The sequence below is a fragment of the Alosa alosa genome, chromosome 7 (assembly GCF_017589495.1).
Source record: "Alosa alosa isolate M-15738 ecotype Scorff River chromosome 7, AALO_Geno_1.1, whole genome shotgun sequence".
Taxonomy (NCBI): Eukaryota; Metazoa; Chordata; class Actinopteri; order Clupeiformes; family Clupeidae; genus Alosa; species Alosa alosa.
Window position 1 is genome coordinate 25,655,863 of NC_063195.1, and position 14,413 is coordinate 25,670,275.

General features: G+C 38.8%; 1 protein-coding gene across 1 annotated transcript; it reads left to right on the forward strand.

The window, feature by feature from the left end:
• Window positions 1-7,139: 7,139 nt before the first annotated feature.
• Window positions 7,140-14,155, forward strand: cenpk (centromere protein K). Its single transcript, XM_048247263.1, has 10 exons — window positions 7,140-7,231; window positions 7,547-7,660; window positions 7,886-7,942; window positions 10,233-10,296; window positions 10,412-10,458; window positions 11,014-11,096; window positions 12,049-12,147; window positions 12,383-12,518; window positions 13,605-13,655; window positions 13,832-14,155. The coding sequence occupies exons 1-10, from the start codon at window positions 7,229-7,231 to the stop codon at window positions 13,985-13,987; spliced, it is 810 nt and encodes a 269-aa protein (XP_048103220.1). The 5' UTR covers window positions 7,140-7,228; the 3' UTR covers window positions 13,988-14,155.
• The last annotated feature ends 258 nt before the right edge of the window (window positions 14,156-14,413 follow it).

The window sequence follows — 14,413 nt, forward strand, 5'->3', positions numbered from 1 at the left end:
TAGCATGATTTAATAATAATAATAGGGTAATAATAACAATAATAATAATAATAATAATAATAATAATAATAATAATAATAACAATTGTGCTCTTGCTAATGACTGAATCCACAGATTAGGCCTATCTGCTTTAATTTCAATGTATTTTTCATTTTGCTGCAGCCAAAATAACACCTTTAACCCAAAACGCCCAAATGCCTGAATTAATGACTGAACGGCTGAATTAATGAATGCATGTATGAATGAATGAATGACAAATTGGTTTCACTGCCTATAAATACAAACATTTATATCCAATGCACTGCAAAATAAATTGAACTTGACCTTTCATTTATTTTCTTTTTTTTTCCATATCTTTGAAAAGAGCTGAATGCAAAACAACACATTTACCCGAATGAATGAATGAATGAATGAATGAATGAATGAATGAATGCAAGGAAATTGAATTTGCAATTCCTGAAATGCAAACAAATTGAATTTGAAATTCCTGAAATGGAAATAATAATGCATTCCAGTAAATGAGTCAATAGAAATTCGTTTTTTCTTTATTAAAATACATGGAAATTGTGCCATAATGAAGTTGCACTCATTCAATAAAGAATAGTTTTGAGTGCAAGAGATTGGTACAAGAGATTGATAGAATTTTCCGAAAGAAGACATTAATTTTAGCACTTATAAAAATAATTTCAGGAAATCTTTAAACATTGCCCTGTTATTGCACTCTAAAAAATGATGTTATTAGATGTCTTGCTTTCACCCTAACAATAGATAAGTATTAAGTTACTGAAACTTATAAATCTCGTGACCAAACTTATAAAGCTGATAACACAACTAAACTTTCAGAACCTTCCAGACCCACGCCTGAGAAGTAACAGAAATTATGGCACAGGATCCTGTAGCCTGCATCGAACATCAAGGTACGTGAAAGTAGTCTAGCCTACTATTTTTGTGTTTGTTTTAAAACAGCTATCAAACAACGGCACACAGTGCATCAAAATCATTGTCACGTGACACTACATATGAAATTAATGTTACAGCTTGCCCTTTTGCTGAATATTTGAAAATATGGATTTAGCTAGCTGTCTACAGACAGTTAGCTATCGTGTCTTCAAAGCTAGCTGCTGCTTGCACAGTAATTAAACCATTTGAAAAGATGACTTTAGCTGGCATCTTCAAAGTTACCTGCAGCCTGCCTTTTTGATAATTTGGGAGTTAGTAAAAGGTAAATTTAGCTGTCTGGTGTCTTGAGACTGACATGAGAAAGTAAATGTGCAAAGTAAATCTTGACTACACATATCTCTTTTCTTTTAAATTGAATGTTGATGCAATTTTATTATATAGAAACCATTTGGACAATGGACATTGTCTCATGCTGCCAAAGAGCCCACAACACTTAATAAAAAGGCAACAATGTCATGCAAAGCATAACTTCTCCTCCAAATTATATGACTTAGATGGAAAAAGGGGGCAGTCTGCTTGATGAAGAGAGTACAGAGGAGAGAGGACAAAGGACATGTCAGATCATATACAACAGCATGTCTGTGAAGCATATTTATTATTCGCCATAGGCCGATAGGCTGACACCAGACATAATTTCACTGCATTTCTTACTTCCAGTAACTATATGCATGTGACAATAAACTTCCTTGTATCCTTGTATCCTTGTTTCCATATCAACATCAGGGATGTTGACTCAGAAGGTAAACCCTAAAGCTGACTAAACAGGCTATACAAAGCACAAGCTACAATGCCGGCTGACCTGTAGACCCCTGTGACTCTTCTATAGTTTCAAAATGAAAACAGTGAAGAAAATCTTGCCTTCAATGGAAGTTTATTCTAAGAAATATAATACCTCAAGAATGTTTTTTTTTTTTTTTTCAAAACACATGTGCCATTATTGACACCCACAGAATGGGTGTATTGGCAAAGGCAGGAATATAAGCCTGCCTTTGCCAATACAATTTTTTTTTCTTATAACAACTCATGATGTTGATGAATACAATGCAAGCCAGTACCTTGGGACCTTTCCTCTCAACAGATTCTCTCTGCAGATTCCAAGGTCCTCACTTTAGCTCATGGCAACAGGTCACACCCACACTGCCACTGGTTTTCTGAGAGATCAGATCACAGGACGACTGCGGAGTAAGCTTGATTTTGGTTTCAGATGTTATTGTGTTGATGTTTTGGATCATCATTCTGCTGGATGATCCAATCATGACCCACTTTCAGTGTCTTTGCAGAGGCAGCCAGATTTAAATTTTAAAATGTCCTGGTATATGATCATGTTTATGATACAGTGCACCCATTTTTGTCTTTCTAACCATCCTCTTATAAATATTCCTTGTCTAGATAAATTTGTCACAGTGTCAGTTGATTGACAGCACCCTTTAGATTTTTTGGCACCCCTGGTCAATTTATTTCATTGTTTCAATCTCAATTTAGAAAGATTTCAGAAATGTCTATATTTATTTTTTACACTTTTAACACCACATAACTTTTATTTAATGTCCTTAGTAGTGGACAGTCTTACTACCTCCTGTCATTAATCAATTTCCATGACATACTTCAGAAGGCAGTGAGGGTTTTTCTGACTCTTTAGTTTAGAGTCAAACTTAGCAATGTGTAGGGCTTTAAGGTTTATTAAATGTTACTATGCTATGCGTAATTTGGAACGTTTCTTGCATGCAAAAGACAGAGAGATATAATATATAAGAGACACCAGCTGGCGTGTCATTCTTGCCATCTCCTATTTAATAAGAAACTTTAAAAGGAAATCCCAAATTCAACAAAGACTGGGAGTCGTCTGAGAGGCTAGAAGAGGTGGCGGAGTTATCAAGTTCCCATCACTATTTATAAGCTCTGGTTGGTGAGAGGGCTATTTAACAATTGGCTGTACTCACTGATTTGTAACTTGGCCAAAAATGTAAATATTACTACTTTGTCTTTGAAGAATTGAGTTGGTGAGTGAGGCTATGGATCAGCCTTATCCTTGTGAGCAAGAGTTGGCAAAAGGACGTTATACGGTTTAGTCCGGCAGCTATGGGGTCAGACCTGGTTTTGTTGGTTAAAGTTTTTTTTTTTTTTTTTTTGCAGAATCTTGTAGACTAGTATCTCTTTAAGATTTAGGAGGGTGCCCAGTGACATCCCTTGGGCAATTTTGTATATTAACCCTTTTTTGTTCAATGTATTGAATACAATGTGAGACATTACAGGTGAATAGGGTAAAAAAAAATAACTAGCAGATTCACTATGAAACTTCCCCAGTTGATTACTTACATTAATATGGAAAAAAATGAATTACAAGTTATCTGAAATGTAATGTTTAAATATGCAAATTAGGCATAATCTAATTAAATATGTGCTGATTTGCATAAAGTTTAAAAAGAAAAAATCTGAACATCACAAAACCAGGTTCACCTAAATTTGGCATTTGGCTGCCAGACTAGTTTAGACTCAAGTAACAATGCATCATAACAATGCATCAATTATAAAAACTTTTATAATTTATTTATTTAAATAAATTATATGCATCAATTATAAAAACTTTTATAATACATTTATTTAAAAAATAACACTAATAGTGTAAATTATTGGCCTTTTGTGTACTTTACTTTTTGCTGGGTGGTTGCACAATTATCCATCCATTCCAAACAACTGTACCTCTGCCATGCTAGGGTTCTCAACTCACTAGCGTTTCACTCAATTCTTGGGTCCATCACACAGGGGTCAGGGGTCAGACTATGGGGGTCCCTTATACCGCTCATACTCTGGGCAAGTCTCTGATGGGCTCACAGCGAGCCATCCCAACATTCCTTGGCACCTATTAATTCCTCAAATCGCCTAAGATCCCATTGTTATTCCATGCAACATGTGTGTGACCCGATGTCCACTGCAAGGGACATATGATAAAAAAATAAACATTGTTGCAATATGTTTTCTTCAACCAAATTATTTAAAGGAGAACTCCGACGATTTATTTACATATATCTCTGTTCCTCGAGGTCTCAAAGTACTATCGGTATGAAAAAAAAAAAAATAATAATAATAATCAGTGCTACCTACAGTAGTTCGAGTGGCTGCAGTCAACAGCTAGAGCAACCAGACAGCTAGTGCTACATTTTGGGGGTATCTCTAAAATATTAATAATGACATTAAAAAAACAACAATCTGAGTCCCAGGAAGGGTGTAGGATGCTGGACAAACATTGAAATATTAGACCCTCAGAATATTAAATATTAGACCCTCAGAATAAGTCATGCCTTTTATTATGGCCTCGGCCTCAGCTCCCATCTTTGATGTGGCCATATTCTATTATGAATACATATCTGTCATAGGCCTGTTACGTAACATTTTAGAAGTTAGTGAGTTATGCAGTTATGGACAGCACTAAGGCTAAAGGTTGAAACACAATTTCACAGTTGCTCAGGCCTATAATTGCTTATCTAATAGGCTAATGTGATCCAAAAAGATATGCCTAATTAACAGGGCCATAATGTTGATAGCATTTTAAGATCAATTTAAAGAACTAAATAAGGTTGTTTCTTGTTAAACAGAGCGTTAACTTTTTGATAAAACGTGGTCAAAAACGTGTTAACTTAGCAGGTGTAGACCCTAGACCGTGTAGGCCTACCAGAGAATAGGCTCTGGGCCTACTCAGCCGCTGATACTCGGCTGCCATCTTCTGGTGAAAAGGCGTAGCCTACTGTGGAGGTTCCTAGACATGATAAGATTGCAAGACATTGCGTTGACAGCTTATATAATAACATACTTTTAAAAACGATGTTAGGTTAAGCTAGGCAGACATGCAATGTCCAAAAAATGGTTTTATGGAAGACCTGACAAATAAATACATTTGCCATGTTAATCTACAAGACATTCCATGTTAATCTAGGCTTTGCCAGAGACTTTACAGGGCGAGGAATTAAAAGGACTTTGACGTCAAGTGTCTCATCGCTCTCATTATCTTGGTGCCACCGAGGAAAGCGCTTTGGTGCCGCGTCTTGCTCTGGCAAAGGGTGGGAAGATTATTAGTTATTAGTTTTCTTTGATATAGAGAAGGCATACGATATGCTCTGGAAGGAGGGGCCTCATGATGCAGCTTTTAAAAGATTGGGAGTAGAAGGTCAGATGTTCAACTGGGTCTTAAGTTTTTATTTGGGCTGCACAATACAGGTTAGGGTAGGAGCAGAACTGTCAGTGGCAACAGAGGTAGAGAATGGCACCCCACAAGGTAGCGTCATTAGCCCTGTGTTATTTAATATAATGATCAACGATATTTTTAAGTGTGTAGGCCCAGACATGGAGGTCTCCCTATATGCTGGCGATGGAGCACTTTGGAGAAGGGGGGGGAATGTCAACTTTATAGTGAACAAAGTCCAGCAGGCTATCAAGGAGGTTGAAAAGTGGGCAGGAGACTGGGGGTTCAGGTTCTCAGTATCCAAAACCTGTTGTGTTTTCTTTACCAACAAAAAAGTGGCTAACAATGTTAAATTGTATTTATATGAGGAACCATTGGAGAGAGTGGATGTGGTAAGATATCTGGGGCTCTGGTTCAATAACAAATTAACATGGTCAACACACATTAAGAAGTTAGAAACTAAGTGTAAAAAAGTCATAAATGTGATGAGATGTCTAAGTGGGCTTGACTGGGGGGGGCAAATAGATTTTCTTTATTAACAATGTATTATGCTCTTTTACGGTCAGCACTAGATTATGGATGCATGGTATATGGCTCAGCATCAGCTACACAGCTTAAGGTATTGGACAGGGTCCAGTCTCAGGCACTTAGGCTATGTTGTGGAGCATTAAGATCATCCCCAGTGGTGAACCTGCAAGTGGAACTTGGGGAAATGCCCTTGGTGTTGAGGAGGAGGAAATTGGCCCTTGCTTATTGGGTAAATTTGGGAGGTCATGGAGTGGAACATATAGTGCAAACAATACTGGAGCCATGCTGGGAATATACAGTTAAAAAGGGGATGGGGTTTTGGATGGAGCATTGGGTCCTGGGTACAGGAGGTGGGGCTCAGAAAAGAAATGGTTGCCCCAACGGTGGCGATTTCCCCAGTCCCACCTTGGTTTTTCCCCCAACCAGCAGTAGATATGGCCATGCTACAACTGGTGCATGAAGAAGCAGAGGTTGAGTCTTTGTCTGGGTATGTACAGAGCTATATAAGGGACACTTATCACTCATTCAGAGATATCTACACTGATGGATCAAAGGACCCAGAGTCAGGGCGAGCAGGAGCCTCCATAGTGGTCAGAGGTGTGGGAGTTGGCTCCTTCTGGAGACTGACTGATGAGGTGTCTGTCTACTCCACAGAAATAATTGCCATAGCTAAGGCATTGGAGTGGGTAGAAGAGGCAAGGCCAGAAAGGGTGGTGATCTGTTCAGACTCTGCATCAGTTTTAAGTAGTCTACAGTCATTCAGATCGTGCAGAATGGACATACTGTATGAAGTATATATGTACTTATACCAATTAGAAAGACTTGGAATTACGATTAAGTTTTTATGGATTCCAGCACATGTTGGAGTGTGGGGGAATGAACGTGCTGATACGTTAGCAAAAAAAGCCTTAGAGAGACCAGAGCCTGAGATAACTCTCCACTTGGGAAGAGGGGAAATGAAAGTGCTGGTACAGAGGGCAATGGTGAAACAGTGGCAGGTCATTTGGCAAAGAGAAAATAAAGGAAGGCATCTATATAACATTCAAAGGAAGGTGGGGAGAGAGGTTAAGGTGGGTGGCAACAGGAGAGATGAGGTTGTCATGGCCAGAATGAGAATAGGCCACACACTGTTAAACAGCACTCAATTCAGGACTGGGAGAAGGGCATCAGGGAAGTGTACTTGGTGTTCATGTGAAGATGAAACCATTCAACACGTATTATTTGAATGTCCAAAGTACCATTCTGAAAGGATCCAGTGGAAAACAGAGTTGCAGAGAGTTGGTTGCACTGAGTTTAATCAGACTACAGTACTGGGAATGGAGGGTGATATTAGGAAGTTAACATTATCTTAAAAACTCAGGGCTCTATGCCCGAATTTAAGCCCTAAATAGCAGAATCTCCTTGTACCAGTAGGTGGCGGTATGCGACGTTGAAGCGTAACCCGCCAATAAAACCAAAGAAGAAGAAGAGGTTTATTTCTATGGTAGACACACTACTACTTCCTGTCACGTGGAAAAGTGACTGGCGGTATTTTTGTTTTGTTTGGGAAGCTTTGCAGTGGAGATGGTACGCAAGTTGTTGTCGAAGTTAATTTATCTTAACTTTACATTTTCTTTTCATCATTATACAGACTATACATTTCAACTCTAAAATTACACCCGTCATGGTCAACAGCGTTTATCATCTGTGTAATATTTACTGCTAGCTTCCGTTGACAATCGTTGTTAGCAAATGGTTAAAGTAAGCTGGCGTTACTTTGCTTCATCTGAGATGAAGATGTCAGGCAGACATCTACAAAATGTTATCAGGGCAGTCCAGTCCATATGTAATGCATTATCCTAATATTTTAATGCAACAACTATATTTTCTTTCACTTGGCAGGCCGCTAAAGCACCGTTTACTTTTGACCAGTCGCCTAGGGTTGATATATGTTCGGATGCAGCAAAGGCGGAAATACTGGATGAGTGCGAAGAGGCGTTCTCTCAACTTCAAAAAGTAAGAAATTTGCTAACTATCAAGTAACTTGGTAGAAGCACAAGTTAATTAACTTAATACCTAGTTCACTCCAACATTGTATTATCACTCACCTCCTTTTCTCTTCTGTATTAGAGGTAACGTTAACGTTCGGCCAATTCTCGTTGACCAGGACAGCTCAGCTGACATTTGTAATGGCTTATATTTTCGTTATGTTGGCAAAAAGAATGTTATGTTGTTTTCCAGATTCAGAATATGGTTATATCGGCTGACACACAGGCCTGTGATGGTGAAAGAAATGACGTGAGTGATTATTTTTCTTTTCAAAACTACCCAGGCAACCCAGGAAGGCACTGTATAGGCTCCATCAATTGGCCGTAGGGAGTAAACTCGTAAATCGGGTGTTGCATGGCAACTGGCTCCCGTGTTAACTGGCTGCGTTGATGACGTTTCATGATTGATGACGAGTCTTTGACAGATGTGGCCGCTTGCAGATTTGTCACTTTCTGATATACTAGAGAGGCACACAAATATGCATGACATGTTTAAAAGTCAAAATTGTATGTAGTACTACATGCACTGGACCATTAATATACCACCCAAAAAACAAACACCTAAATAGCATAAATTAACTTCACGTGGGTATCGAACCACGAATAAATTGACCTGTTTGCTTGGGAATCAGACGTCTATCAACTTGCGCCACGAGCCAACTGACGGCACTCACAGAAATTGACTTCAGTCGTATGATTAAAAGAAGTCAGCTAACATTATGATAATTGTAACAAGTTAACATAGCTGTTCATGTTATCTGGCTACCATGTTATCATGCTACCGTTGCCCAAGCCATTTAGTAGGCCTTCAAAGTATCATGGTTAAGTTTTACAAACGTTTCACTGAGGTTAGGCTTTGGCCGCCCCTACCTGAAGTGTCTGTAGAGCAAATAAATCAAATAAAATTGTGTATCCTTGTGTTGTGTAGCCTATCCTTTTGTCCAGCCTATTCTTTTAAGAATTCAGTTCATGAAACACAGGCATTGAAACCCACACTGCAATGGGCAGGAGAAGTGTATAACATGTCCATATTTTACACAAAATTTGCGCACAGGGAGAGTCAAAACTCTAAGGGTTATAGGCTATTAACGTTAATGTTGCTGACATGTAAACATGGGTTTGATATTTTATTGATATTTTATTTCCCAATTCACACGTTGATGCTTCTCCTGTGGCGCAACAGGTTAATGCTTATATAGCCTATTGCTTTTTCACGCAGTCGACATGGGTTCAATCCTCCCCATTACACGTTTTTTTTTTTATTATTATTTGTTTATTTTTAGACCAGCAACGCTTCCTCAATTTAGACTACAGATACTAGGTGGCCACAGAGAGCCTGACCAGCAGTCAGTGAAATGTTTGAAAACTTAACCATGATACTTTGAAGACCTATTGGCTTGGGCAACTGCTGTAGCAAGACAACACCATCAGCCATGCATGTTAACTTGCTACAATCATCAGCTGACTTCTTCAAATTGTATAGACTAAGTCAAATAAATTTCACTATGACTTATCAGCTGGTTCGTGGCGCAAGTACGTAGATGAATGGTTATCATGTAGCTTAAGTGGTTTCATTTAGAAAGCAGGTTTGTTACCCACGAGTTATTATTAGGCTATTTGTATTTATGTTTTTGGTGGCATATGCATGGTCCAGTGCATGTAGCGTACTACAGACAATTTTGACATTTAAATATGTCATGCATATTTGTATTTGTTCGTCTCCAGTTTCCATCAGAAAGTGACATCTCATCACTCGTGAAACGTCACCAACACAGCCAGTTAACATGGGTGCCAGTTGCCATGTAACACCGGTACTGGTTAGAAAGTTCAGTCATCTGCCATCTCCTCAGTACAGACTCAAATGACAGAGATGATGAGCCAGTGACTGACTGATAGAAAGCTAGATAGGCTAGCTTGTGTCTCTAGTCTCTGTACTTTCTTGAATTTCCCCTGGGGATCAATAAAGTATCTGTCTGTCTGTCTGTCTGTCTGTCTGTAGGCAGGCCTACTCTGCAAATTGACAATAAAGTTGAACCTAATCTAAGCTAATCTTTTTTTAAAAAAGGCAGAGACATTCATTTTGGGTTTTTATTTCTTCAGAAGTGGCAACACCCAAGGCCAGCTGTAATGTGTGTGTGGGTTATAGAAAATTATAGACCCTTTCAACTGCATAAATAAACGAGTTGTAATGAATAAATGAGTTCCTAATGCATTTCCGGTAGCACCAAAAACCAAAAACCTGACCTAATGGTAACTTGGGGATGAACATAAAAAATTAAATAAATAAAAGTTTTGAAGTCAAAATGTTGTATAGTATAGTAAGTCATATTCATTTCAAGTGTCTGCAGTGGTTTTGAAATCCTCTGGAAAGAGATTTCAAGGCTCTATAAAGAAATCCCTGGATAGAACAACATTTTTTTTTTTTTTTTTTTAACCAAAGTTTCACAACCTTGCATGTTGTTCTTACCATTCCTTGCTGAACAAGATGGCTCAGCCTTTTAAAATATTTTTTGCCTAATGTCTGTTTTCCACTGAAACAGGCTCCAGACTATCTGAATGCCTTAGCAGCAGAGCTTGACCAGTTGAAACAAATGGAACCCAAATGTAATGTGGAAATTCCTCCTCCTTATTATTATTATTATTATTATTATTATTATTATTATCACTATTATTATTTGGCTGCACTGTTAATTTACCTCTGGCTCCCCTCATTCCACAGTGATCTCCACAAACCCTGAGGTTCTGGCAGCTGTGGGTAGGGATGAGGTATGTGTGCTTGCCTAACCTCTTTTGACATTATGCCCAATTCACACCAAAGACTCACGACGAGACGAAGCCATTGCAGAAAGAGTTGAAGCGGTGTGAATTATGTTGCACGTTGTTGCCAGCTGTTGCAAGCCGTCGCAAAGCATTCACCATGTCTAGTCGCAGTTGCAAGGGTTTAGAGCGTTGCAGCTCACCTCGTCGTGAATCTTTGATGTGAATTGGGCTTTAGGGTGAGCCTTGTGTAATCGTTTAACTTTTCTTTTCCTCATGGAGCATTTGTATTTTCATGATTGTAAGGGTATACCTCAATGTCCAGTCTCAGTGTCAAATATAAATTTGATTCATTGAACAAAACATTAGAAATTACACACAAGGTGTCACTCAAAATAAAGTAAACATTTCTTGTAAGGTATCTGTAAGCTCTTTGAAACAACAAAAATGCTTTTTTCTCCCTGTGACCTAATGTCCTCCTGTTTTAACAACCTTGGTGTTTGTGTCTAAATAGACATTGTGGTGTTTTCAGGTAGTTTTAATGTGCTGTCTTGTCTCTCACAGCTAACAACACTCAACGATCAGCTGGACATGGTGGTGACTTACTACGAAACAAAGAGAGAGTCTCTCCGAGAATCTTTAAGAAGGTGTTCTTCCTTAATGCCCCACATTTAATACCCCATTTAGATCTCGCACATAAAAACAACCTCTGGAGGTCAGCACATCCCTCTATAGTCAAAGTATAGTGTTCACTAACACACAGCACATAACATGTCACAACCATTTTATATGACACCAGTTTGTTTTTGTGTTGCACCAAATTGCACATTGCAAAATAGAAAGTAATTGTACTAAATGTGCTGTCAGTGATTTCAAGCCTGTAAAAATATAAAAATAATAATCACATTCAGCAATCATCTCTTCACAATTTGCTAGCTGCCCATTTCCTATGTACAAAAAAAAAAGGTCTCTGTAGGTAACCGGAAGCAAACAAAGTTGGTGCACCCTCTCCCCCAAACAAAAATGAAACCCTGTTATGTGTGAAGTGTGGAAAAAATTAGCTTAAAGATGTATAAATACTGAGAGTCTGAAGTAAGCTTTGTCTTCCTCGTTAGTAGTTTATTAATCTCTGCGCAGAGAGGTCTCATAAGCATCAGGCAATCAGGATACAGAGACAAAGTCTGTGTACCTAAGAGACGGTCAGTTGTTTCTCACGCACACATTTATACCTCGCACAGTATCATAATCTCATTGCATCATTGTATCGTTACACCCTCTCTGCACATACACATGACTTGGTCAATACAATGGGTTATTTAAGAATCAAGGACATTTAAGAACATTTCTATAGTCATACAACACATGATTTGCCATCGGAACATTAGTTATTGGAACAGAAGTATCAAATAATAAGAACTTTAAGAACTAGATTAGTTTCCAATGGAAGAATGAATTCACACTGCAATAGAAGTATCCATGGAACATCACAAACTAGGCTAAGCTTTAGCAAAAGAGTCCATTCAAAAGTGTAAAATCTTAAAGAATCACAAGTATCAAATCAAATCCATTTGCAAACTCCACGTTTTTGTCCTGTTTTAGAGAGAGACTGTGGCTGGACGAGAAGAAGCAGGTTCTCAACGCGGTCACTGATCAAGTGGAGGCAGTGCGCCTTGAAACCAACAAACTGACAGAAAACAGGTAGCCTCTGTCAAACACTACTACATTACCACCACCCCCCCCTTCCCCCAACTTGCGCTTCAAACGACACATTGAATGGTGTCTTTGGCATGTGATGATGCATTCTATACGGTGAATGGCATCTGGCATTGCTAATGAACACCTGGGTTTACACACTTGTGTTACTTTGAGACCTAGGCAGTAACTTTCAACCAGATGCCTCCTTGGGTGATCATGTGCGTTGTTTGTGCCTTAGTAAATTGCAGGACATGAAGAGGAAGATCAAGAAGATGAAGGACTACCAGGCTACCCTCATGGAGACTCTCAGTGACTTGTTGGAGGAGCACTTCCCAGTCCCTGACCAAGGAAGAGGGACAGCCGGAAGGAAGAAGGTTAGACTCTCCAAAATAAGTAGATGCAGAAGGGGACAGTCGCATGGAAAAAATGAGTGGTGAAGCAGGCACACTCAACTCCCAAAGACACAACGACTTGGGTGCGAGGTAGAAAATGCTATCAAATTAACATGAAAAACCGCACTCCCAAGATTTTTCCTCATAATGCTTTTTATTGGACCATGTCCGCTAACACAAACGCGTTTCAGCCAAAGTCGTCATGAGTGTGTCAGCTGTTGACGGCGTAGGCAGAAACACTTTTGTGTTCTCTAGATGTTAATAAACGCTACAAATGACTTAAGCAATTCCTGTTTCTTTTCATCGATAAATTAGCAAACTTTGGTTTCGCCACCTGTGGTCAAACAAGGCAAATATTGGCTGATACTGATGTTAGGCTGATCCCTACTGATCTCAGTGCATCCCTAATTCTAATGTAATTTTAGAAAAAGTGAACTTTGTTTAACCCTTACACATGTCTGCACATGTCTGCTTTAGAAAGCAGGTAGAAAAATCCTGTATATATCCATTTTTTATGTCTGTCTGTCTGTCTGTGTCTATCTATCTATCTATCTATCTATCTATCTATCTAGTCAAAAGTTTGGAGACACGTACAAAAGTCCATTCCACTCCATTATAGACAATACCAGCTGAGATAATTTGCATTGCTTTTTACTCAGGGCAGCAGTTTTCAGATACATTATGTTCTTACATAATTGCAAAAGGGTTCTCCAACGTTTTCTCAGTTAGCCTTTTAAAATGATATCAGATTACTAAATGTATGTGCCTTTGCCACATTGAATGGACAGTTGCTGATAATGGGCAATGTAGATATTGCATTAAAGATCAGCCATTTCTTTCTACAACAGTTGAGAACCCTTTTGCAATTATACAGTTAAGCACATAATGTAATCTGAAAACTGCTGCCCTGATTAAAAAACGATGCAACTGATCTCAGATGGTATTATAGCTGGTCTATAAGGAGTGGAATGGAAATTTCTAAGTGTCTCCAATCTTTTGACTGGTGGTGTATTTTTAAGTACAAATAATATATATAGTGTGTGTGACTGATCCTACTCCTGCTTGCAGACTACAATTGAAACAGAGGTGGACTTTCTTCCACTCAATGAAGTCCTGGAGGTACGTGCTTGTGGTCAGAGACTTTACCGGAGCAAAGAAAAAAAGAATGAATTGGGAGTCTACCTAACATTGATCAAAATCAGTGTTTGTGTTTCCCTGAAAGCAGTAATTTTAGTAAGGAAGATTGCATGCATTTTACCTGGAATTTCGGTGATTAATTGGTGTCTGTTTTGCAGCTACTGACGAACAAGACTTTGGAGACGCCCCATGAACCGTACGTAACCATGGACGACCGCTTCTGGCAGCCCTATGTTGAAGTGCTTCTGCGTTACGGAATCGCGGCAAGGCACTCTGAAGACCATACCAAAATCCGTTTGGAGAGTTTTTACTGACTGCCTCCAGATGTGCTGTGGTGTGTGTTATGGGGATGTTAAAAGAACTGTCCGCATGCGGAATGGCAATGGTATGACTTCAGTGCTTTACATTGATATCCGACAAACACGAGGCTTTGTATAATACTTAAGTATTTCCTATAAGGATTAAATTATTACATTTTTTCACACCTTTTGTTTTCAAGAATATGTTCTTATACCCTCACTTGATGACATGCAATCTGAACTGAAATTCCATCTGTGTGAACTCATTTACTAACTAGCACCCATTGACTTCAGTTCCTATCATATTGAAATGCCATTTCTGAATGTTTACAACAGTAACACATGCATGTTCCAGGCAGCAGATCTAGATATATTTGTCACACAGCATTGTTGTCAAACATTACTGACTGGTTGACACTTGGAAACTCTTTTTCAACCATG

What these genes read in the sequence shown, in the direction of transcription:
- cenpk (XM_048247263.1), top strand. An exon ending in GAAACAAATGGAACCCAAAT is followed by an intron (nt 10,297 to 10,411) that starts GTAATGTGGAAA and finishes CTCATTCCACAG; the next exon opens with TGATCTCCACAAACCCTGAG. An exon ending in AACAAACTGACAGAAAACAG is followed by an intron (nt 12,148 to 12,382) that starts GTAGCCTCTGTC and finishes TTTGTGCCTTAG; the next exon opens with TAAATTGCAGGACATGAAGA.